Source organism: Vicia villosa, linkage group LG3, assembly GCF_029867415.1.
Source record: "Vicia villosa cultivar HV-30 ecotype Madison, WI linkage group LG3, Vvil1.0, whole genome shotgun sequence".
Classification (NCBI taxonomy): domain Eukaryota; kingdom Viridiplantae; phylum Streptophyta; class Magnoliopsida; order Fabales; family Fabaceae; genus Vicia; species Vicia villosa.
This window is the reverse complement of record NC_081182.1, coordinates 142,310,637-142,338,241: the sequence shown is the minus strand read 5'-3', so window position 1 is coordinate 142,338,241 and position 27,605 is coordinate 142,310,637. Positions and strand designations below refer to the sequence as shown.

The following is a 27,605-nucleotide window of genomic DNA, read 5'->3' as shown; positions in this document are numbered from 1 at the left end:
ATAATTGCCTTGCAATGCTCATCTTTAATATTCTTTCTCATAATTCTTCGAAAACTGGCTACGCTCATTTACGAGCTAAAGTCCACTTTTTTTCTTTCATCTACTTTTTCTAAAGACAAACGAGCAAGCAAAGCAATTAAGAGCCCATGGAAAACCATGGATGCAAAGGGTGCCTTACACCTTCCCTTTGCATAAATTACCCCCCGAACTCCGATTTTCTTTAAAAGGTTTTTTTCTGTTTCTTTTTGCCTTTCTGAATTTGTTTGGATAAAATAAAAGTCGGTGGCGACTCTTGCTTAACCGCGACATTTCGACCGATAAAAAGTCAGTTCACCGTATTACAGTGTCGAAGCAAACAAATTTCGAAGCTTGGTCGGAAGTCTTCGATATCTAACATGTACTAGACCAGATCTTTCTCTAAGTGTCGGAATCTTGAGTCGATTTATGGAAGAACCAGTTCACTCACACTGGAAAGCTTTGAAGAGAATTCTTCGTTATATCCAAGGAACTGTGTCACTTGGAATGTTTTACTCAAAAGCAGAAGATTACAAGCTAACAGGTTACTCCGACAGCGATTGGTGTGGAGATATAGACGATCGAAAAAGTACATCAGGATATGTATTCTTTATGGGAAACACTGCTTTCACATGGCTCTCAAGGAAGCAACCAATTGTAACACTGTCGACATGCGAAGCAGAATACGTGGCTGCATCATGGTGTGTATGCCATGCTATATGGCTTAGAAGATTGTTATGTGAGTTAGAGCAGAAGCAGGAAAATGCAACCATAGTGCAAGTCGACAACAAATCAGCAATCGAACTGGCGAAGAATCCAGTGAATCATGAAAGAAGTAAACACATCGACGTACGTTTTCATTTCATTCGAGAACATGTGAAAAATGGAAGCGTCGAACTGAAGCATGTGGCAAGCAAGGATCAAGCTGCAGATATTTTCACAAAACCATTGTCGAAGGAGATATTCGACAGAGGCAAGATAATGCTGGGATTAATTGATCGAAGGAGCATTTAATTTATGGGGGAGTTTTGTTGGATAAATTTAAATGCAGTCTTGGAAAGCCAAAAGACAGATTCTCTAGGGCAGACAAACTTTCATAGGAAATAGTTAATCATTAAATGTTATGTCTATTTATGTTTCCCTGGTCTCTATATAAAGACCCTCTCTTTGTAACCTAATTTTTTACTTTTGCAACAAATCCTTTGCAAGTCAATATATATCAGAAGAGAGTAGTTTGATCTGTTACCTTCAGTGTCAGTGGCATGAATCAAACAATCTTATTGAATAATTTTTTGAATAATTTTATTGAATCAAACAAAGATAATTATTTTTAAAATTTATTGAATAATTTATATTAACTATTTAATTAATTCAAAAAATAAACTATTTATTATATAAAGGACTTGAGACATATTTCAGAGTTTTAATAATAATAATATGATGATATTTAGTTTCACAAAAACTCGTTGTGAATTTCAACCATAACTATGACAAAATCAAACTTTATTCTATTAAGTAGTGTCGATGGCATGAATCAAACAATTTTATAAATCATATAGATAACTCAACTGATTTGTTAAATCTTCTTTTACATTTAGGGTTTTAAATATCTTAAATTTAATCTACTATTCTTAATTAGTGCGTATTGTTAGGGTTGTTAAGAAAAATAAAAAATTTAACCGAGCCGTTTTATCAAACTGAAATTAAAATAATTCAACCGTTATGTTTAATCTACTATCTACTATCTAGCTATTAGTTATTAATGGAAGATGCAATCATTCTACCCAAAATGTCATTCACTCTTTTGGAAATTTACAAAGCAAAAAGGGCATATGAGTATTTACATATAGATCAATATAATCACACTCTCTATTCAATAAAGTCTTGACACTTGGCAATACAAAACCACTTTCTCATTTCAAATTATATTTTCCCTCCTTTTTCAAATTAAATTAATTATATCTTTCACTCTCTATTAAACACTCCACACACTTCATAATTTTCATTTTAATTTTTTTCTCCCTCAATTTTGTTTTTCCTTTTTTATTTTTCTAACCATAAATAATTTAATAAATTAAATCTTTTTTAATAGAACCAAGAGGAACACGTAAAAATTTACTCAACCGAAAACATATTTATTTTATGATTATTAAAAAACTATTCATAATTATTAAAAAAATATTTTCAAATGTCAAAATGTCTATTTACTGACGGGCCACTATCAACAAAATACCTTTTTTGTTTTAACTAACAATTGTCTTTATTTGAGATACAAAATTCTTATTTTTAAATGTCAAAATTTTATTTTTCACGGGGCATTAACAACAAAATACCTTTTTTATTTTAATTAACCATTGCCTTTATTTGAGACACAATTCTTATTTTCAAATGTCAAAATTTTTAATTTTATTACGGAGCACTATCAACACGATATATATATATATATATATATATATATATATATATATATATATATATATATATATATATATGTTATGATTTTTACAATATGTATCTCAAAATCATATTACAACTTACTCATTATAACTTTGCACTTATCTTTAATGTTATGGGACACAACAAGTTAGATTCAAGCAATAAAACATGTATAAACGTTAATTTGCACTTGATAAAATGACACTAGACACAGTCGGTTAGATCTAGATAAAAAAATATACATAAATTGACATTTTTAATGATGAAATATTAATATGTATTCTAATATTTTCATTCTCATATGATTGAGGAATCGATTAATTCTTACTCTCAACATAATTTGTTATTTAGTAGGTGTTAAGTTATCACTCATTTGCATTTGTCTTTAATGTTGAAAATCTGAATTAAATACTTTATGAAGTGTCATGGAACACAACCAATTAGATTCAAGCAGCTAAATATACATCAACATAACTCTAAATATACAGTATAATTTTACACTACTACATAATTTTTACCCGTGCAGACGCACAGGTATATTACTAGTTAGTGAATCAAATCATATTACTTAAATAGTTTTAGAAATGAATCAAAACTGAAACCGAATCGACCCGAAATTGAAAAAATTAAAAACAAGTTTTAATTTTTTTATAAAAAATTTGGAATAATTTAACGGTCCTGTTTGAGAAAAATTAACTTCTAAAGGTTCTGTACAGTTTGGAATTTCGAAACAGTATATCAAATCAATAATTTTAATTCGATTCGGCTCTAAGTAAATTGAAACAGTTCAGTTTAATTTGAATGCATTTTTACAATAGTTTAATTTAATTTGAATACATTTTTGTTCAAAAAAACAATTTAGTTCGGTTCAATTTTCTCACTTAACTATACCATAAACAACCCTATATAATCTTCATATTTCAAATTATTTAAATAGAATTCTCATAACCTTTTGCATGGTTAGAGTTATCACTACAAATAACTCTCTATCTACTAATGTTATTTTCCTAAAGGGTGTGTGGGGTAACGCATGGTGTGTTTTTGGAGGATTTTAATTTTGTTTTCTCTATTGTTTGAAGGATTACCGCCGGTGGTCGTTTTCATCTAGATGAGGTGATTGATTATCTTGGAGTCATTAACTTAATTTTCTAGATGTATGATTGTATATAATTGAACACCTCTCTTAGGAAGACACTTTACTTGATTTCAAGGTAAGAGAGGGCTTCTAGTAGGCTAAATATGTTTCAGGTGTCGTATTCCTTGGGTAAGAAATGAGGCTTAATGTTTCAATGGGCTCTTCCTAGAGACATTTATGATCAATGTCTCATTATTTTTGGTAGTGGCAACTAGTTAGGGGCATAAGCCTTTAAAATTTAATAACCATTGGTTGATGCATAACAAGTTCAATGATGTGGTTCAGTCTAGTTGGAACAAATCTATTTTCATGGGGTGGAAGGGATTTGCTCTTAAAGAAAAATTTAAGTAGCAGAAAGACATGTTAAAAGTTTGGGAAAATGAGGTCTTTGTTAATTTGGTTCTTTATATTGATTCTTTGAGAGAGAGATAATTAATATTTTGGATTTAAAAGTGGATGAAGGAGTTATCCAACAGTTATACATAGTTTATTGGTTGAAGTTAGAGCAGATCATTGCTCCTTGCTTGGAGTTAAAGACTTCTAACTATTCTAATGATCTTAAGTTAAGTGGTTAAAGAAAGGGAATGCTAACACAAGTTTCTTTCATGTTTGTGTTAAGAGTAGGAATATGAAAAATTATATCTTAGCTCTTTAAGTTGGGGATACTTGAGCGAATGAGACTAGACAAGAGATGATGATGCTTTTCACCCATCGATTTTAGGAACCTCTTCCAGGTCGACATCAGTTAGATGGCGTAACCTTTTATACTATTTGTCATGAGGAAAATATGGATCTTTCCTCGCCATTTTTACCTACAGAAATTGACTTGGCGGTCTCTCAGTGTGATGATAATAAGATTCCTGATCACACTGAGATTTTGGCATCTTCTAAAGAAGGCGTAAATTTAATGTTTGGACAATTACACTATATGGGATGATTTCCAAACAATCTCTTTGCATGTATATCTTTACATGCTTGTGGAGAAGATGTTAGTGGCAAGGTTAGCCAAGGTTGTGGACAAATTCACGTCCTCAAATCAATGGGTTTTTCTAAAAGGGAATCTTTTTGTTGATGGTGTAGTTTTTGTTAATGAATTGGTTAACCTTGATAAGAAAACAAAGAATGAATTAATCAATCTAAAGGTGGATTTTGAGAAGGCATGATTATGATTATGTTAGTAGGAGCTTTTGGGACTATACGAGTGCTAGGTTTGGTTTCATTGATAAATGACATATCTAGAAGTGTGCTTGTGTGTTTTTAGAAAATCTTATTTTCTCGGTTAATGGTTCCTCGACTCAAGAGATATGTATTTAGTGTGGTTTGAAGCAAAAAGACCTGCTAGCCCAGTTTTTCTTCAGTACTACAAATAACATGTTTTATCTTGGACGTGAAATGTATTTCACCTCAACTACATAAGCGAGGTAACAAAGGACGTCATAAAAAGCTGACACTTTACCCATCGATTAATAAAAATCGAGGGGCTAAGTTATCTGCACATGATTTTGAACACCAACATATACATTTTAATTATTTTCAAAACTAGCGCATTATACCTTTCGGTTTATCAATAAAAACGAGGGGTAAGATAATTTTTTTTTTAAAACTCGTTACATTAATTACATAGAATATTAATAAATTAATTTGTTTACAAACTACATTGTTTACCCAGAATATTACATTCTTTACACAGAATATTAAAGTAAAAATTAATTTCCACGAAGATCTAGATTGTAGATCTTTGAATCATAGAATTTTGGTAAAGAGAAATTGTAGGGTGCATGATGTAACACTCGAGGCCGAAGAGGGAAGAGGATGGTTGCATAACATGTAACACTCGTGGCCGAAGATGGCGAGGAGTGGTCTCCACACCGGAATGGGAGATCCTGAGGCTAGCCAGGGATGAGACTGCATGATTGAAAGATGTCTTATAAGGATTGATATGTACTAGCTATATCAACAAGGTTCATCTTCTTTTTGGTATCCTGTTCCATATGATCTCCATAGTTAAACGTGCTTGACTTAGAGCAATTTTTGGATTGGTGACCTTCTGGGAATTTCTCAGAAAGCGTGTGAGTGAGGACAAATCATGCTGAAAAAACCTGTGTTGGTTTGTGGGGTTAGTTGATAATCTTGAAAGTAGTCCGAGGTGTTACAAATGGTATTAGAGCCAGACCTCTCCCAATACGATGTGGTTCGGGGACGAACCATGCGAAAGCTGGTGGGCATGTAACACCCGAGGCCGAAGAGGGCAAAGGGTGGTTACATCGCATGTAACACTCGTGGTTGAAGATGGCGAAGAGTGGTCGCCACATAGGAATGAGAGAGATCCTGAGGCTGTGCAGGGATAAGACTGTATGGTTGAAAGATGTCTTATAAGGATTGATAGGTACTGCCTATACCAACAAGATTTGATTCTGCAATATATCTCTGAGTTTTGATGATTACAATGGAGTATTTTTGAAAGAACTATTTTATGTTCTGATGTTTGTTTCTGTGCAAGACCATGACTACTGAAGTTATCAGATCAAACAAACATTATCAAGATGTGCGATGAAAATCTTATGCGAGTTACTATGTGTAACACAAGTCGCAAGCATATTGAAGAAGCAAGTATGCTTCTGTATTTGATCACAATTGGAAAGATTCAAGGACGTCTGATATTGTTGTTGCAATGTTCCTATGGGTTCTATTTTGAGAGTGGTTCTGATTCTGAAGCCAATGAAGATTCTGAATGAATAATCTTCTGAAGAACCAAGTGCCGAAGACTCTGAAGACGCAACTCTGAAGACTTGAAGTTCTGAAGATTGAGGTTTCAAAGATAAGTGTTGATGTTTTGAAGACAAGGTTCTGAGCGAACAAGTTCTGAAAAACTTGAGACTTAACTATCTGGAGATTCAAGTATCACGACTTTACTCATGCTTCAAACATCTACCATCGAAGCCTCTGTAGTTGAGAAGATAAATGTTACCGTTAGCAATGATAAGTATACAATTTGTAAAAGCCTTATCCCATCATCTCTCCAAAATTATTGAAAAGTAAAGACTTGACAGTACTATTCCAAATCATTTTATAACGACTTTTTTCAATCGGTTACTGGTCTTCAACGACTCTATTTTCTTTGGCTATATAAGGAGAAAATCATACACTTAATGTAGTTGTTGTTGGTGTTCAAGTCACTGGTGAAAATTAACATAGCCATCAACCAACATAACAACAACAAGAATGACTCTTGATCAAATGGCTCGTTAGTCATGTTGATAATGAATATGATCATGGAATACTCTAAGAAAAATCAAGATGAGAAAGTTCTTCTCTTTGCTGCATCAAGATCAATTAAGCTTTCAGAAGCTTATGAAAAAGAAGACGTAAAGAATTCAAGTGCTTTGGGTTGTTGTCTGTGAAAAAGCTACTTGAAGAAAAGAATATCACACATCAAAAGCTACAATAAAATGTAATATTCTTAATGTGTATTAGGATCTTCTGATGTACTCAATTGAGTTTACATATGCTTGTGTAGAATCTTTTAATTGTAAACAAACCTTGTAAAAACAAATAGATGTTTATTCCTTCTAAAGGACCAGTTAGGTCAGAAGCTTTAGGAAGGTTTTTTTTAACAATTCTTCTATAGGACCATTTAGTCAGAAGCTTTAGGAAGGTATCGTATTCCTCAAAAGACCAGTTAGGTCAGAAGCTTTGGAAAGACTAAGATGGAAGTCTTAGTGGTGGTTAGTCACTTGCAGGTAGCTTAAGCATTGTTAGTCATTGACATTTGGCCCATGCAATTGTAATCAGTTTGGTTATAATGGAGTAAGATCTTGAGTTCAATGCGAAGTCACCTTGGTAGGATGGACTGGACTAGCTTGAGGGTTTCTCAAGTGAACCAGGATATATCATGTGTTCTTTATCTTTGTTTATGCTTTACTTTACTATTTATGCTTCCGCAAGCAATTGAAAGCATTACTTAACACAACCTTAGTTAAGAAAGGGAAAATTATCAAAGAATGAAAAACCTAATTCAAACCTCCCTTTCTTGTGTTTTCTTCACTCCTTCAAAACGTGCTTGACTTAGAGCAATTTTAGGATGGGTGACCTTCTGAGAAGTTTCCCGAAAAGCGTGTGAGTGAGGATAAATCATGCTGAAAAGACCTGTGTTGGTTTGTGGGGTCAGACGATAATCTTGAAAGCAGTCCTGGGCGTTACACATGATATTTTCAATTGCTTTTGTATGCATTTGTTTCTGAAATAAAATAAAAAAGGGATAGATAAATAAATGATTTTCTGCTCAAATAAATATTTAAGAAAACAAACCTTAAAACCAAATAGTTTTCTACTTTTACAATCCATCGTAGAGATCTTTTCATGGAAAATGCTCTTTCAAACTTTAAAGTGGTGAATGCATAAAGTTTCAAGCGCATCATGATGATTCATTATCTTTTTTGATATTCAAATTGCTTTTATAGTGGAAGTTTTTTTATGTTACACGTGAATCACTAATGGTAATCTTTTGAGTGATGATACTCATGAAATGAACATCAAGGATTTGTTTAAGAACATGGATCAATATCCTCAATAATCACGCCAAAATTATCCCATCGATTTTGATAAAATCGAGGTAAAATATGTTTACCCATCGGTTTAAAAAAAACCGAGGTAAATAATTTTTTTAAAATATTACATTGTTTACATAAATATTAAACAAATCAAGATTCATCATCGTCGATGTAATTCAAGATTTTGTTACATACCTTGTATGCATCCAACTTCTAATATTTTCAAAGGTTGAACTCCCTGCTTTGTTTAACTTGAAGCAAGTGATTTTATGCACTTGCAATCTATCATAGAGAACTTTTCCAACCTTTTAGTTATCTTGCAAGACTTCTGTCTTGCAATCCATCCCGAAGAATGATCTGTACGAGTTTGGGGAGGTTACATATTAGTTAGGATAAGGCTAAAATTTGTTTAACGAGCGTTTTTATAGTAACATCTAATTATTTTATCCCCCGGTTATTTCGAAAACCGAAGGGATAAATCATTTAGTATAAAATTATAAACAAATAAAGCTTTGTCATGAAATGTATTATTTGTAGTAGTGATTTCTTCTAGTTGGAAGCGCTTAGTGGGATTTAAAGCGGGGTTGTGGAGTTGAACCTTTTGACATGTTTTAGTATGTGTAGTACGAACTTAGTCATCTCCCCCTTGTAGTATACTGATTATACTTTAATCATTGCGGGGGGGGGGGGGGGGGGGGGGCAGGGGGTTAGTAGAAAATTTGTGGATTATTAAAGTTATTCTCAAAGGTTTTGAGTTTTCTTATAGTCTCTTAGTTGATTTTGATAAGAGTATCCTTATTGGTATAAACTTTGACCCCATCTCTATGGATCGAGTAAATTTTTTCACTATTTTCATTACACCCTCCCCTTAACAGGCTAATCTCAACACCCAAACACGATTTTTTAACTAATTAAACTCAAGAAGCAAACTATAAATTCTTAAAAAGATATAACTCAAGAGAAAACACCATATTGAGTAAAATACAATCTTAGCATGACACCAGTACAAAACTCTCACAATTATTTTTAACTCTCTCAACACTAGGGAAAATATTTTTAAATTTTAAGAAATTGTGTGAAACGGAATAAGGAGAAGCCTTTTATTTATAAGAAAAGAATTGACTAAAAAAAAAAAAGACCCATGAGATTTTTTTTATTTCTTAATCGATTAACCCTAGCTAATTGATTAAACAACCTTAATATGGAAATATTTTGAACTACACCATCATTATTCGAATATACATGTCTTAATCGATTATCCCTAATCTAGTAATTGATTAACTAGTATAAAAAGTCCGCCTAATTGATCGAACGTACGTCACTAATCCCTTAAGGATGCATATACAAATATTTTTCAAGTGTTTTATAAAATAAAAGACACTTTGAAACATCTATGAGTGTGATCTATGAGTGCGTGTGAGTGAGCTATCTTATTGTTTCAAGAGTCACTTTTATACCTTTACATTAAAATAATCAGTCAGAGACTTATTAAGTATAAGACCAATAGAGCTTTCACACTTCCTCTCTTTTATAACTTTTGAGCTAGGACCTTAAAAGGAGCACATTTTAAAGACCCAAACCTCCACCACTAGACCAACCCTTAGAGATTAATATATATTTTTCTGTTAAAGAAAGCCACTTCTTATTCATTTTCATTTATTTTTATTTTTGATATGTTGATTTACTAATTTCTTAATTTGGATTTACTTTCTATACAACATGTTTTAATTTATTAATTTGTTTTATTTAAGGAACATCAAAAGAAAGCATTATTAATTATATTTTTTAATTTTTAAAATATTAGTTAAACTGTTTTAATGTTAAATTACAATTTTTAATTAATATTTTAATAACACATATTTTGTTGTCATATATTCAAATTATCATCGCCATATCCCTACCACATTACAAATTGTCATATTTCTAAAATTGAAGATGGATAAAAAATTGAACTTAAAAATTGGGGATTAATACCTTATTTTATGGTACAGCTTTATCAGTTCTACACTTGTTGGACTTGGGTGTGTTTACGTTTCACTTTCAATTCAAATGAATATACTTTCACAATTTTATTGAAGGAGATTGGGTTGGAGTGTTACTCTATTTTTTTCTATTTCTTAAACTTCTTTAGAGTAAACATAATAAGTACCTGCAATTAATCAGGAGACATTGCCTAGGTAAGGAAAGACAGATTTTGTTAGGCATGTGCTCTTAATAATGCTATTTTAGACAAAGAAATACAAACATTATTATGGATCTAGATCTTGTGCACTAACAAATATATATACATGCATTACCATATATTAATTTATCTCAACTACTCCCTTTGGTCTTAGTCATAAACAAAACTAACTAATTGTATAGTAATAGTTATTACAGTAAGAAATTTCAAGAACATTTATTTTAAAAAAAAAAAAAATTAGGTACAATTCTTTAGGTGTGGTTCTTATTATTTTTCAATAAAAATATGACAAATATACTTAAATATTATTTAATGAGTGAAAATAGGAGAAATATGCATACGTGTAAGAGGAAATTATACACTTGTCATATTTTTATTAGAAAATAGTAATAACCGTACCTAAAGAATTGTACCTAAATCCTGTCCTTTAAAAAATGCCATTCATGTCAACTTAATATTCCATGAAAATAAAAAATATTGAAAATAAAATTTGTTTTAAAAGTGTTTTTAGAATAATATCATTGAAAAAAATAGTTAAATTTGATTTATACTTCAGGGTAAGTATTAAAAGAAAATACCCAGCATGAGATGAGATGCACAAGAGGGTCTTTTATGTTCTGATATGCATACAAAGTGAATGAATGTCCCAATTATAAGACTAGGGTATTTCAAATTCCATTTGAGCGGTTGTTGTGAGGACTAGTTCAAATATCTATAAATCCGCTTATGCGCATCCTTGATTAGATCATGGGAGTGATTGAAGTTAGTCATCTTCCAAAATAGGGGGTGTAGTTCTCCTTACGAAGATTTTAGTTACTGACTAAGTACTTGGATAAGCACGTTCTACAGTGATCCATAGCTGGTCATATTGTATCGGACGAGGGTGAGTGTTGTGTTGGGGCCGTTTCACGCTCTCGCCACCTTACCCTATCAATTTTTGTTCTCAAGTCCTCCACGAGTTAGGGGATTAAAGGGCCGCCTTCTTTGGAGCTCGTGCAGACTTTCCCAATTTACAGTCTCTCAAGCATAAGGCTTAAGAGGACGATGTGATTAAGGCAAAACCTATTTGTTCATGATTTGATATAAATTGATTAAAATTATATCTTGTTCGAGAGATTAAAAGAGTGCCTAAAGCAAAAATATAATAATGATCAAGAGATAATAAAAGATATAAATATTTTATTTCTACGATAAAAAATCCTTCAAGAGTTAAGACTAGAGTATGTCACCTCACTTATACATATGATATTTAAGCTCTTTTTAATAAAAATGGAAAATAATTTATAAGTTAATTTATAGTTGATAACTTATAAGGTTGCTGATAACTGATAAAGAAAAGGTAGCTAAAGGCCCACAAAATATAAATATAGGTATAAATTAGACTCAAGATCAACCTACTAAAAATAACTAAAAACAAATAATTGTTGGATGAGAATATGGACACGAAGAGGTCTATAAGGGGGGGGGGGGGGGGTTGAATAGATCATTTCCTTTTAAGACAATTTCAAAAATAGTTTAGGTCCCATAAACAAAATCAAAGATTTTAAGACGCGTGGAAGCAAAACATAATACTAGGAGAGCTTGGAAGCATCTCAATGAATGTAACCAAGTGAAATAATATATGTTACTAAAAACTTGATAGCTACAAATGCAAGTCAATCACAAGACAATCAAAGTCGCTTTAAACAAATTAATTTAAAACTCTTTACATATATGTTATACCAAGACATAATTGGCTTCATGATAATTCAATTAGATTGATACACCAGAAGCCAAAGCTTATACATTAAATCTCTATATGTACGGTCTAACCTATATGACATACAAATGATGCAATAATGCACGAATACAAAAGTAATATTAATGTAAAAATACACAGAGATATATAGTATTTTGGCGTTCGTTCTCACTTTGCCTACTCCACTCTTCAATAATGTTAAGAACCAGTGGAAAATAATCACGATCTTCCACTATTTTGATATGTTTGATACAAGCATTTTGATTACAACAAACTATCAAACAATAATTCTCTCTGTTGATGCAAACACTCAAATTTTTAGCAAAAACGAGAAATCTAAAGATCTTGATCCAATAACCTTGTTATCCACAATAACCTGCTCCAAGTATTTGTGTGTGGCAATTTACCTGATCTCAGCGATTTCTTGTTTGAGCAATTTCCATTAGCTAAGCATTTATTGGACAACTCCCAACATTGTATGCGAGCAATCTTTCTCCAAATCAACCAAATATGGATAACTTCTAACTCCGTCTTACGGATAATTGATACTTGATCTCGCCAAAGTATTCCTTGGATTATATTGAAACTTTCTTGTTGATAGATAACAATAACGACCAAACAATATTTAAGAATAGATATTTGCACTTGTTACAAACAACAAACTTCACACAAAAATATTAGATACCCTAATGTACCACTAGTCTCCCTCAACACTCAATCTTTAGAGATGAAGGTCCTCAACAGTGAAAATAGACTAAGGATGAAGATGATGAATAGTGCCAGCCTATCTCACAAATACTATATATCACAAGGTGTTAGTCAAGGGATTAGATGAATGTGAATGAAGAACACACATATAAGGTTCTCTCAAATTTATGGATAAATGAGTCTCGGTTCTTGATTGATATCACGAGCTTGACTAATCTTGAACAACACTTCAAGATCAATCAACTCACTCTTTCTAATTCACTCAAAACAAACAACAAATTGCACAAGAATAAGATGCAACAAAAATAATAAAATATTACATGGTTTATACTCAAGAGGTTGTTCTAGACAAGAAGAGAAATATCATGGTGATGGGTACAGACACATTACACATGAGAAGACAAATTTTCAATTTGTCTCTATGGGTTTAACCTATATATTTCACACACTTATTACTTTCATCAAAGAAATAACTATTTAAATCTAAGATGGAAAATTAGATTTGTGAAGCTATGATTCGATTCAAGAGATAATCATGATTCAAATAAAGTTATATGCTTGATTCGAGTCAATTTGAGCAGAGCACAAATTTGGCTTCAAGGAGACATCTGATTCGAATAAGAACTAGCACTTGATTCGAGTTACATGAGGTTGTGATTCAAATAAGGTTCACTTGTTGATTCGAATCAATTTATCTAGAGGAAAATTCCAAATTCCACAAGGTTTCCTTGGTGCAAAAAATTGTGTGATATTCCATTCTCATAACAAAATTCTTCAAAGGATGAATTTTGAAACTATCCACCATGGTCACTTATAACCGATACAATCATTATTGATTTTTTTTGAACTAGATTTGAATATCTCTTAAAGGCATTAAAAGCATCATGTTTATGAACTAAGAACAATGTTCATGTAAACCTTGAGAAGTCATCAACAATAACTGATGCATAATAATTGCCTTCAAACATTTTGTCCTGGAGGGACCAAATAAACCATGTGAATAAATTGAATAGGTGTAGATGTAGAAGCAATATTTTTTTTCCGTAAAAGTTTTTTTTTTTGGTTTTTGACATGCATCAAATAATTTGTCTTTAACAAATTTCATCATTAGTAAGCCAACAACAAGGTCATGCTTTTATTTGTTTCTCGTCATGTGTTTGGAGCATCCATTATTAAGATACCACATGTTGATGGTGGCTTTTAAGAACTCATACAAAAAATTAAATTTTTTAGGTACCAAATGTGCTTTGGGTCCTTGTGGGTTAGTTCCTTTCTTTACCCAAATATACTTTCCACTAGGATCACCAATGTTTCTCATATAACAAGCATTTCGGGTATGATCTTTTATATTACAATAAAAGCATAAAAATGAATTATAAGACTCATTTCTTTTAGATTGATAAGAATTGTTTTTCATGAGTCCTTTTTGGTTGAAATTTATCTTGCCCCCTTTTGGTTTTAACAATGTTGTAAGCATTACTAGTCTTTATAAATATAGTCTTACTTGAACTGGGTTTGTCAAATTCGGAATATCCGAGACTACTTATATCATTTGTATATATTTATTTGCTTAGAACACTTTCTAAACCAAGTTTTCCTTTTCCAAATTTATTTATTATTTTATTTAAATCACCAATTTTTAATTCAAGAGAATCACATTTTGTACATGTTTAATCTTTAATTTTTTTTAATTCGACTTTCATGGTATTAGTTTTACTTTCTATACAAAAAAATTATTTTATTTTATTTTATTTATTAGACATTTTGTAATTCATCATATAATGGTTTGTTATTAGTTTCAAAATCACTAACCTCTTTGTTATCGTCATCGAAGTGATGTGAGACCATCAAGGAGAGATTTGCTTGTTCTTTGTTGTCCAAATTCAATAATTAACTTACTTCACTATCTTCTCATGATATGTAGGCTTTCTTTGGTCTCATGTCCTTCTTTCCTCCGAATCCATTCTTCTTTTGGAGAGATGAGCAATCAACCTTGATATGTCCTTGTTTCCCAGATTCAATGCAAGTAAAATTTTGATTTGAAGTAAATATTTCCTTCATCTATGAAAATTTATTTCCTTGACCAAATATCATTGTTTTATCATTCTTAAGAAATTTACCCAACTTCTTGAGCAGTAGTTTTATGTTTTCATCTTCATATAAACCACCATCTTGTTCATTCACTTTTGATTATGCTTTTAAGGAAATATTATTATTTTTATCGTCATGTTCTTAACGTTGTTCCAATCTACCAAGTTCCATTGATGTTATTTTAGTTTTCCAAACTAAGGTACCAATGTCATTTTTGATAACCTCTTCTTTTTAGAAATGGTCGTTACCTTTGGTTTTCACGCTCTTGACAACGACCTAAGTACCTTTAGGTTTAATTCATAATTGGTGAATATTTTTCCAAGAACTTTCAAGTGATTTGTCAAATGAGTGAACCTCTTTTGCAAATCAAGTATCTGTTTCCCAGTTGCATTCTAACCATTTCATATTCTTGAGAGAAAGAGTGTTTAGTTTGGATCATTTTACTTCATCCATTACTTCGCGCGTGTGATATTTGTAATGTATCAGATATTTCTTTAGCGATTTGAACATCAGAAACCCTAAATAATCCATCCATTCCTAAGGGAAATGCTAATATGTTTTTGGCTTACTTATTATGAATAACTTTCTTGTTATCTTTATCATCCCATGCACCTGCATATTTTTTAGAACTTACACCACTAACAACTAAAATTAGAATGTATGACCATTCTTGAATGATTTCCATACTTCCGCACCTTGTAATTCTTGAAACATTCACATTCTATTTTTTCAAAAATTATAGTGTTCATTGGTGAAAAATGGTGGTTTATTAACGCTGCCACCTTCTTCTAAAAACGCGTTTGCGGAAGACGTTTTTACTCGAATCTACGAGAAAGTTGCCCAACTCTTGCTTCGATGCCAAATGTAAGTATTAAAAGTAATCTAAGAGGCGGGGTGTATTAGATTTATTATATTTTTTTATTCATATTTGTAGTTTTTAATTTTTCTGGAAATGAGTGATATATTTTAAACTTGAATATAACGAATGTTGATTCTATGAATTTGGTAATTGGCATTTATGTTGGCTAAACTATGTATAATCATAGGATGTAATTCTTGCAAACAAAAAACAGGTACAACAAAAGGATGTCCTATGAGATGTTGGAACATGTTCTAGAATAACATGTCCTATGGCATAGCTATTGACGTGTTCCTGCTGAGCAGGATTACGTGATTCTGTTTCAATTTAACAGATGCATAATATTCTCTGAATATTATGCATATCACATAAGGAGGTACATGATTGAAAGGTCAAAAGAATCAATCAGAATATTTGGAAGATTCGTGAAGATAAAGACTATCTATAATTGGAGAAAATGTAGGAAGATTTGATTGAAGACCTTGATTATAGCAGAAGTTACTACTATATTGGAAAAGCAAATTTGCTGTGATTGAAGGCCCAAATCCAGTTGGGTATAGGTTATAAAGAGAAGATTTTGAAACCTAGAAAAACAAGACAACCAATGAGCATATAATGATGTAGTTATTAGGGTTTGTCAAGGTAAACCTCCCGGCATGTGGGAAGGTTACCTATGTGATCCTCGAAGCCTGTAGGAAAGAGGAGTATTGTACTTGGAGGAAGCTTAGAAGTAACTCCAAGTTCGTGGTCATAATAAAAGTTCTTGTCTAGGGATTGTTATGAAAGTTTGTCTTCCAAACTTTTGATATTTTAGATTAGAAGGAGATGGATATTAGGTTGTTACTACAGCTCCTAAGACTGGAGAACTGTATAACATCATTGCGATGATTGGAATTGGGATGGGGATATCCCATATATAGGGAGGACCTAGGTTGAAGGGTCATGGGGTAGGGGTTAAGTTAGGTGTTGTAAGCTTGGGACTACTTTAGCTCTGAATTAATACTGTTGATAGTGGACTTTATTCCTGGCTTGGTATGCCCCCATAGTATGTGTGATTTCACCGAATTGGGTCAACAATTTCTGGTGTCTTTTATCTTTCAGTTTGGCATAATTCTGTGTATATTCTTTGCTGATTGTTTGGCATATCACATGTCTCGACATATTTCTCGACATCTGGATCTGTTATGCCAGAATTTCAATTGGTATTAGAGCAGACATCCTGGTCTATCTTTGGATGAGATCCTGGGAAGATAATTTCTGGTTCATCAAGTAAGGTTGGTGATGAAAATATGTGTTGATCTTCGATGTGTACATTATCCCTAGAAGTGGATGATGGACTGTATTGAGCATCGAGGGCATTGATATGCCGTCATAAGGGTTTGATTTATTTTCAAACTCAAGGTTGTTCTACCGGTATGCGGTGAATAGGTACAAAGCCTTGTGCCTAAAAAGATGATGAGGAACTATTATGGAAATTCCGTTGCATGTTATCTCTGTCAAACCTTGTTCTTGTCAGCATTAGGGTTTGATCTCCTCAGAAACTGCACTCATCATAGGGTATGAACAATGGTGGATCAGTTAAAGGAGCCAACGATACTTGAGTTCTAGGTCTCAAGTCCACTCGTAAAGGCACTTTTGCTTGGCTAATAGGTTACTTCTTTAAGAAACACGGGGAAAGATTGAAACCATACAGGCTGGTCTCAACAAGAATCTTCATACCTCTTGACTCCTTTTAGGAAGTAACTCTAACTCTGTCTATTTTAAGCATAGATGAACCATCTGTATTAGGCCTGTTTAAGGATGATATAATATCTACAACATCAAGTTTAGATGTATGGAAGGAACTGATGTTCTATGACATGTTAGAACATTACTTCAGCAAGTACGCATCTACTGGTTGAAGAACATATGTTTTAAGCCAACTAAAAATATATAATTCTAAGCAAGGACTAGAAATCCATTATGGCCTTCGTCCTATCACTAATCCATGAGTAAAGGGAAATTCGTTGTTCCACTTTCATGTCAAGCTTCTTAATATCCTCTTTAAGGGTATCAATAGGATGAATCAAATTACCAAAAACTTCCTTATGCCAAAATTTTTACACCACTTTTTAAAGTGTTTTAAGTTTCTCTTTAAGAACAATCGCCTACCAGCCCAAATAAATAGAGTCACAACAGAATGAACTACCTCGGTGAGTTGATTGTGAGGCAACAAATGAATGTTGAATCTAAAAGGCTTAGGTCTTCGCAACCGGTTTTCATAGCCAAGGATGACAGTGAAATGGTCAGACACGTCTCTAAGAAGGTCCTACAAAGACATCAGACCCAACGTCTCTCATCAGGCATTTGACACAAGGATCATGTCAAGTATACTAGCAGCTTTCTCATTAGATTGGGACTGAGTAAAATTTCTTTCTAAAATCTGAAGAGCGATACAATCCATTTGGAAAATGAAGTTAGAAATTCCAAAACAATCAGTCAACTCATGATAACGGTGCAGACTATCCACACCAATCCTCTCAACACTAGAGCATGCTGAATTAAAATCCTCAAGTCCATACAAACACAAAAAACTCTAACCTAGAGAAATAGAACAAAGATCTCTCATTCACAACCAAATGGAATTAAGGCCTTTAGTATTATCAATCGGGGAAAACCTCCACTCACAAAATGGATTCTCCTATAGAGAATGCACCAGCAAGACACACACCTCATGAAGTTTAGTCTCTTGTATCACTACAAACTGTAGAAAATTACAATAAATAAGTTCATTCACCTTCAACTTTTTAACAGGCCAGGCCCCTATACCTGTGCAAGCAGTGCCACAGCACAAGGTCCCCAAATGTCTAGTGGGCCTCAAAATAAAAATCTATATATTATAGGAATTGAGATGTAGCTGGTGATATATACTTTCGCTACTTTTATCAGGCAAAAAAAATAATATTTTGCTTTTAGACTATACTAACTAGTCTATCTGTAGTCTTATATAATTTTATAATGTTTCCAACTTATAGTATATATATTATTATAGTTACTGTTAATAAATTATTATATATTAAATACTGTAAAACAATGAACGACATTTCATCTAAAGTGCAATGTGTTGCAAATTTCATATATATAAATAGTTTCAATGATAATATGTATAAAAGTTTAATAAATTTTTTCTTTATTCAAACTAATAGCTATAAATTTGTTAAATAAATATTAATAAAATATTTATTAATTTAGACTAATATGTAAGTCATATTATAATGTTAAAATAATGTTGATAAAATTTATTTAAACGGTTTAATCTCAATACCGCTTTTCTCAAATTTAAATATTTGTTAATTATTTAATTTTTTATAATTGTTATCATTATGTTTATGAATTAAAAAGAACTATTATATTAATAAATAAAAATTGAACAAAAAAGTAGAGCAAATTACATTTTATTTTATTAGCAATTTGCTTTAAATTAGAAATAAAACAGGGCCCCTAATTTGTTTGGGCCGGCCCTGCTTTTTAATAGAACTCCATAACCCACCTACATTAAAAGATCCCATCTCTACTCTCTTAACCTACTAATCTAGCTACTTCTTCCTCAACACTCAACTTAAAATAACAACAAGTTGTTTATCTAACTTCAAAAAAATTCAAAGCTATCTTGTCACAGGGGTGAACAAAACTATTAGAAATCCTAAACGATAACAAAATAAGACACACCAAATGAGTACTTAATTAATTTTTTATGCTCTTAATAAAAATTAAGTTGTATTAGAAATAGATAAGCTATAAACTTTAACATATAAAGTATAAACTACTTGAGTTATCATATTAAGTTAATAAAAAAAAATTAGAAATCCTGAAAAATGTGAGTAATCAAATATTTATTAAATATGGATTATAATCTCATTTAGTCTTGCCAAACAAAGTCTTATTCTATTAACCAAGCAATTGAGATCGAGTGGTAAACGAGCTCCTGCTAAGGACGAAGTTTGAGAAATACCGAATTTGATTTCTGTTAAAAACAATACTTAGCCAGTGCCATAACCTCTCGACACACACTTTAGATTACTATAACCTTATTCCCCTAAGAACCATAATGCATAAAGAAAAAAAATCTTATTCTATTAATAATGAATACGTGATTAATCTTTCACACTTGAATCCAACATACATTCACTTAACCACTTAATCATCATTTTTGAGTAATTTTAAAATCAGACAACAAAATCAAATATCTCCTCAAGCATTTAATGTGCTGAATTCAAATCCCATTATTTCAAGCAATAGTAAAACTGTATTGAGTAAATGCACTCTGCAACATATCAACTAACCATAGACTCTTCCCACCTGCTAATATTTACTTCACTCTATGCATATATTCCCCACCACTTCCTCACTTCTCACCACTCACTTCACTTCTCTTCTCTCATTCTTCTAAGCATCAAGAAAACATGGTGAGGAAAATAACCAATGTCTCCTTTCCCATTTTCACAGTGCTTATTGCACTTCTTTCTCAGCACCTTGTCATTCCTGTAATCTCCTCCTCCACTGTTGGAGATCAGAAGAACTACTACATTCCAGATCCACATTTGAGAAACCCTCCATCAAGTTTCTCTGATTCTCTTTGTAATTCTCTAACTTCATTTATCATGTAATGTAACATTGTTTAATGTTTTAGCAAAAGTTGATAGAAAAATATTTGATATTTTCCATGCAGGCCCACACAGGAGTAGTTCTCCTCCATCTCATAGCTCACCACCTTCACATGGAAGCTCATCACCACCTTCACATGGAGGTTATTATACTCCAACTCCAACTCCATCAACACCTTCAGGTGGCTGTGGAACATCATCACCACCACATGATCCTTCAACTCCAACAACACCTTCAACACCCTCATATAACCCTACACCTTCAACACCATCAAACCCTCCTTCAAGTGGTGGATACTATACCTCACCACCTTCCACTCCTATTGATCCACCAATCACTTTGACACCACCATCTCCATCCACTCCAATTGACCCTGGCACCCCTACTCTCCCATCACCTCCTTTCCTACCTTCTCCATCTCCCTTAAGTGGCACATGCAAGTAAGTTGCTTAATTTCACAACACAACACATTGTTAATATTATTACCTATTTCTCTATAATACATGTTTCAGAGCCGTCTCAAATTTTTGAGAGTTTCTAAGCTGAAACTAGCTTCAGTGAAAATATGTGTATGGAAACGCTTCTTGACATAGCTTAATCATGAAAAGGTGTGAGGCCTTATACTATAAACTATAGGCCGTCTTACACATCCTTGTAGGCCGTCTTGCGCACCCTCGAATACTCATTTGTTTGAAAAAGAAAGTCACATTAAATTTTAGTAGAACTAGTGGACCTATATGTTGTGACTTTTTCTCTATAAAAGTAACTTAGTGAAAATATATTATATTACCATTTACTACCACAGTATTGAGATATTACTTTTTCTGTGATTTACAGCTACTGGAGGAACCATCCAGCAATAATATGGGGAATTCTAGGTTGGTGGGGAACATTGGGAAATGCATTTGGTGTAACAAGTGTTCCTGGCTTTACTCCTGGCCTAACCTTACCACAAGCACTTTCCAACACAAGAACTGATGGGTTAGGAGCACTCTACAGAGAAGGAACAGCTTCATTTCTCAACTCATTGGTCAACCACAAGTTCCCTTACACAACTGATCAAGTTAGGGACAGGTTTTCTGCCTCACTTCACTCCAACAAAGCTGCTGCAACTCAAGCTCATCTTTTCAAGATGGCAAATGAAGGAAAAATGAAGCCTAGATCACCATGAAGTTGATTGCAATATCATGCATAACCCTAATTAATTAGTTTGCTTGTTTGATTTTGTGTGTTGATTTTATCATTAAGGTTTTTGTTAGTTTGTGTTATTTCATTTAAGACACTTATATGTGTTGATTTATTATGTTGAGATGGATTTCATGTTTCTTGACAACTTCATTTAATGCAAGGTTTATGGTTCAACTAGATTAATTTTGAAGTTCATTTATAGTTATGATTGAAGTATAAAATCTGATCCTTGTTATGTCAAAAATTTAATTTTCATAGACAGAATAATAATGAAGATGTTCAAAAGTATCCAATGGGGTTACTCTACATAAATTGCACAAATCAAATGATATAGAATAGATAGGTGAGTGTTGCAGAAAAATAAAAGTTGCTTGCTACTTAAATGTTGTGTAGTTGAATAATTAATGTTCATAGTTGTCTTATGGTGGTGTGAGCCAATGGGATGTATCAACCTTAAAGTGATGCTTTAATATGTAGGGCATGCTCATTTGGAGTTTGATTCCAAGACATGTTTAGAGTTTTTGTTGATCTCTATTTTGAAATTCAATGTTTTCAAGATTGATGGAGGAACTAAACTTAACATATAAATTATAAAGGCAAACATTAGAAGGAATTAAAATTTTGGCTACCTTCAAAAAGTACTTCTTTAATGTCTTTGGTGAGTCTCTCAACTTCACAACCAATGATATGGTTTGAATATCTGGCCATTTATTGTTTAACTTGTTAGATCTTTTAAATCAAATGGATATATAGTATGACTTCTTTCATAATAAATGATTCGAACCACTTTGATTTTAATATTCTAGGAAATAGTTTTAACCGAGACTTAAACAACAATACTTGCTGGCAACACCCAATAAAGTACAAAAACTGAAGTTTTAGATGGTACAAAATATGCATAATAAAAAACACTAAAAAAAAAAAAAAATTCTCATCCCACCATATGACATTCTTATACACCATCGAATTGATCAAAATGTCCTCGTGCTTCTGTAAATGTAACTCTGAAAGCACCCTTTTTTTATTTGAATGTTGTTTTGTTCCGTAGATGCACATACGGAAGACTTCCGTAGATGCATATACAGAAATAAACAAAACCCAGAAACCAGAACAACAACATTTGTAACGATAAAATATCCATTCATTGATTAAAATATGCATCAAAATTTCCGACAGAAAATTAAGAAAACTAAGAAATTACAACAGTTAAAACAATGTCATCAGATCCATGCATCATTAGAATGGAATCAACGTCGCCTTCCACTTCATCCCACCAATGTTCCTTTTCTCAGCATATTTCGATGTTAAGACATCTGTTTAGACATTTTCATATTCTACTGAGGTAGTAGTCTCACCTTCTTCTACATCATCCCACATTATTGTCGTGTTCTTGTTTGTAGCAGGAATGCACTTGTCCTTTTTGTGACTCTCATCTTGTCTAGGTTTCCTTCTTCTAAAGCTTCCTGTTTTCTTTATAGCCTCCTCCTCATTTTTGTCACAGTTTGAATATTTAACATCCACACATGACTTCCGCTGAGGTGGCTTTATCTTGGCCAGATTTTCCTGTTGAGGGATCTTTCTTTTGGTAGGTGTATGAGTTTTAGGACATGAGAACCTCAAGTGACCTATCTTACCACATTGATAGCATCTCTTGGCTGAAACAAGTGTGTGTTTTTCCGGATGTTGAGGTTCTTGATTGAACTTCTTTCTCTTCTTCTTGTTTGAAATGATTGACTTGCTGATATTTGTGTCTTGAGTACTTCCCATTGTTGTCTTCTTGTTTGATCTTGTGTTTCGCAGTTTTCTCTCTAGATCAACAATGTTTATCATGAGACTTACTCTTTCTTCTTGTAATAGGGCATAAGCATTTTTATACACTGTCAGTCTTTTGCTCAGTTCTCCATTTAGTAGACACACCTCAGAATATCCAGCAGCAAGTTCACTACCGGTGAGTTCTTCAATATAAGACTCATCATCAAACTCATCCTCTTCTTCCATCCGGTTCTTTGTTCTAGGAACAAGATCCTCTAGTTTGATAGTTCTTTTTTGATAATTGCCCTCAATTTTTTCTTTGGCCACGGGACAAGTAGAAGGAAACATGGAGTTTTTAGGCTCCCATAGGTAACAATTATTCTTAGATCTGACTCCCTTCATGATTTCTTCATTTTCTCCATTAGTAACAATACACCCTTCTTTAGTGAACCTGACATAGAATCCTTCATCACACAGTTGGCTGATGCTTATAAGATTTGCAGTCAGTCCTTGTACAAGTAACATTGTTCAGATTAGGAACCCCATGACCTCCTATCTTGCCAACACCTTTGACTTCCCTTATTTCTCTATCACCAAGAGTCACATAACTGGTTCCCCTTAAGATAGATGTCTACTAATACGTTCTTTCTTCCAGTCATATGATTTGAGCAGCCACTATCAAGGTACCAATCTTCCTTGGCAGGCATTCTTAGAGAAGTGTGTGCAATTAGAGACACATTCTTAGCCACCCACTGTTGTTTTCTGTTACAAGTATCATATTTATGTTTGGCTTGATGAGTTGGTTTGGATATCCAACTGAAGCAAAATGGCTTTATGTGACCAAATCTTCCACAGTGGTGACACCTCCATCTTTGGAATTTCTTCTTTGTATGGCTCCTTCTTCAGTTTCCTTGATGTTCTAACATTGGTGCTGACATTTGGTTAGTCACATAAGTTTCAGGTTTTGATCTCCTGATCCTAGAGGTGAATTCCTCTTTAGCCACAAATCCTACCCCATACATATCTCCTGCTCTTTTTCTAGACTCCAGAATTTCCTCTAGAGTATCAGTTCCATTATTCAGCATTTTGAAGGATTTAGTCATTTGATCAAGCTTGTAGTTCAACATACTCACTTAACTATTGAGAGAGTCTATGGTTGCAAGATGTCCATTCTTCTCAGTTTCTAGCTCCTTTATGATTATCTCTTGCTTATCCACTTGTTTGTAGACTTCAGCATTCTTAATGCACAACTTCTTGTATGAGGCAACAAGTTCATCAAAGGTTAGCTCGTCATCACTGGAATCATCATTAGAGGCACAGACCCTTGTTGGAACTGTGACATGTTTTGCAGTTTCCTCTTCAGACTCTGAGTCTTCATCAGACCAAGTGACAGACATCCCTTTCTTTTGCTCTTTGAGGTAGGTAGGACATTCAGCTCTAATGTGTCCATTTCCTTCACATCCATGACACTGAACCCCTTTTCCTTGATTGGGCTTCTCTTCAGCTTTGAATCTTCTGCTAGGATCATAGATCTTGCCGATGTCATTGGAAGTGTTCTTGACATTATGTCTGGACTTCTGATCAACCCTTTTAATAAACCTGTTGAATTGTTTTCCAAGCATGGCTATGGCTTTTGATAAATTTTCATCACTTCCATCATTGCTTTCTCTTGAATTATCTTCTGTGTTGGAGACAAAAGCTATGCTCTTGTTCTTCTTTTCAACAGACTCACAGATACTCATCTCAAAGGTTTATAGAGAACCAATGAGTTCGTCCAGCTTCATGTTGCTGATGTCCTGAGCTTCTTCTATGGCAGTCACCTTCATATCAAATCTCTTAGGCAGTGATCTGAGGATCTTTCTCACCAATTTTATTTCAGACATTTTTTCTCCTAAAGCTCCAGAGTTATTTGTAATCTCAAGGACATTCATGTAAAATTTATAAATGGTTTCATCCTCTTTCATCTTGAGATTTTCAAACTTAGTGGTAAGCAATTGAAGTTTAGACATTTTCACCTTGGATGTGCCTTCATGAGTTGTTTTGAGAATATCCCAAACTTCTTTAGCTCGATTACAGTGTTGCACAAGCTTGAATATGTTCTTGTCTATTCCATTGAACAAGGCATTTAGGGCCTTGGAATTTCCCAACGCTAGCTCTTCTTTAGTTTTGTTCCATTGTGCTTCAGGAATTAGAATAGTGGTTCCATCTTCCATAACCTTCTCGGGATATTTCTATCCGCTTTCCACAGCTCTCCAGGCCTTCCTCTCCACAGATTTTATGACAGCTACCATACGAGGTTTCCTGTAGTCATAGTTAGAGCCATCAAGGATGGATGGTCTATTCCCAAATACTAACAATTCCTTCTCCATAGTACCAGAATTTTGTTGTTCCTAGATCTCACCCAGATGTAAACAGGAAGGGTGCCTGCTGATGCCAATTGAAAATTCTAGTAACTCACACGCGATGTCGTACTGGATATTATGACATCCACAATTCCACAATACAAATCGTTAAAACAGAAACACATAAAAACAGTAAAGAACACAACTAATTGTTCACGCAGTTCGATATACAACAATACCTACTCTAGGGGCTACCAATCCAGGGAGGGAATCCAATATAAGCGTAATTAATTCGAAGTTAAACTCCCTCGTTTACAACTCCTCACTTAAAACCTACCCAATGTAATTCCAATCTATTCCTAGACCTGAGTATCTCCACTCACTCCCCATAAATCATAGTAGTGATTACAAACAAACATTAAACAGATGAGAGAGAAGACACACTTCAAAAACACACCTTGATCTGCTTAAAAGCTTCATTCAAGAGACACACACTCGTGCTTAAAAGCTTAGAGTGACAAAATACATAAACAACCTATTCCAATACAATCATCAAAAGATAATTGCTTAGAGTATAAGAGACTAAACACACAGCTACATAACTACGGTTCTTCACAATTAACAATCTTTCTCTCTGCGTTCCAAATTAGGATTGCAGTCTTCTTATATGTAGCTCTTGGTCCTTGGGCTTCTTTAGAGTCAAATTAGGGTTAACCAAGTTAACCTAATTTACATGTCATCTGGTTGTTACAGAACGTGCTGTCAGCAAAATCTTCTAGACGAAATATTTAGCACACAATAAAAGGTTTCCTAAATTGTAGATTGAGAGAAATCAGGAAACACAGTCATAAAACATAACAACTCCTGCTTTCAGACAAGGATGTCATGACATCGGTCATGACATTCACTAACAGAATCTGTATTAGCTTAACACATATGCAGCCTGCATAACACAATATAAAACATGTCATGACATCAGTCAAGACATTAAACACCCAAGTATGTTTTACCACAAATGCAGCCAACATGAAAAGCATCTACAGTTATGAAAATTCTGTTAGTAGAGTTTAGGTAGTTAGAAGTTAGTTAGGATTGAAACTTTGTTAGTTTTAGGAGCTGTTAGGAATTGAAAGTTGGTTAGCTGAACCTGTTAGTGGTTGTTAGTAAGAATGGTAATTTGCAATTAATGTAAGTTGAATAATGGTAGTTGTTGAATGAATTTAGACTGACTTGAATCGGTTTATTGAAACGGTTTGAAACTGGAAGTTTTGTGATTGTGACGCGAATCCAAATTTGGCTTATGAGTGCTCGTTGCAGTTTGGCTTGGTCTGAAGTTATATGATAATGATGGTGAGAATAGGCTGAATTGCAATTCCTTTTGACATGTCCTCGCTTTGATAATGCTCTTTGATTTGTTTATCTATTTTGGTGTCTGGATGCAAGGTAGAATTGTAATGAATTGATGACTGTGACATACGATGTATGTGTGGAGTGATGTCGTACGAGCTGAATTGGTGTAACGGTAACAGGGGAATGTTTTAGTCTGAATTTAGTGATTGTTCTATGCAGGCCTGTCTTTGAATAGATTTATGAACTGAAACCGTATGTCTTCCGTGAATTGAGATGAAGTGCATTGAATTTCTGAGTTCGACATTGGAAGGGGTGGTATTTTCGAATGGTGAGCTAGATGTGTGGAATCTATGTCTTTTGTTTTCATGTATGGCTGATCTGAATGAATTGTGGTTGAATTGTTGGAATGCATGTTAGAGCAATTTGTTAGTGAACTGTCAAAGCCATTTTTGTTGTATGTATATTTTAGACAGTATGGGATATTTGTGGATATGGTTGTATTTAAAATGTTAGAAAAACTAGTTGTATGTAGTGTGACTTTCTTTGAGTGATATGAAATTGGACGGCATTGTATTATTGAATGATTTGAATGGATGGTTTTGATTATGCAACTTT

The 27,605-nt window shown here is 33.3% G+C and overlaps 2 protein-coding genes across 2 annotated transcripts; both read left to right on the top strand.

The window, feature by feature from the left end:
• Positions 1 to 444: 444 nt before the first annotated feature.
• Positions 445 to 1,029, top strand: LOC131659087 (secreted RxLR effector protein 161-like). Its single transcript, XM_058928328.1, has one exon. It carries the CDS (start codon positions 445 to 447, stop codon positions 1,027 to 1,029), a length of 585 nt encoding a protein of 194 aa, XP_058784311.1.
• Positions 1,030 to 20,080: 19,051 nt separating this feature from the next.
• On the top strand, positions 20,081 to 21,729 carry LOC131656746 (protodermal factor 1-like). Its single transcript, XM_058926370.1, has 3 exons — positions 20,081 to 20,331; positions 20,423 to 20,798; positions 21,196 to 21,729. The coding sequence occupies exons 1-3, from the start codon at positions 20,157 to 20,159 to the stop codon at positions 21,527 to 21,529; spliced, it is 885 nt and encodes a 294-aa protein (XP_058782353.1). The 5' UTR covers positions 20,081 to 20,156; the 3' UTR covers positions 21,530 to 21,729.
• The last annotated feature ends 5,876 nt before the right edge of the window (positions 21,730 to 27,605 follow it).

Excerpts from the sequence above, each read along its gene's own strand:
- LOC131659087 (XM_058928328.1), top strand. The coding sequence starts at position 445 with ATGGAAGAACCAGTTCACTCACACTGGAAAGCTTTGAAGAGAATTCTT.
- LOC131656746 (XM_058926370.1), top strand. The coding sequence starts at position 20,157 with ATGGTGAGGAAAATAACCAATGTCTCCTTTCCCATTTTCACAGTGCTT. Across the intron at positions 20,332-20,422 it reads AAGTTTCTCTGATTCTCTTT|GCCCACACAGGAGTAGTTCT; the intron begins GTAATTCTCTAA and ends TTTTCCATGCAG. Across the intron at positions 20,799-21,195 it reads CCCTTAAGTGGCACATGCAA|CTACTGGAGGAACCATCCAG; the intron begins GTAAGTTGCTTA and ends TGTGATTTACAG.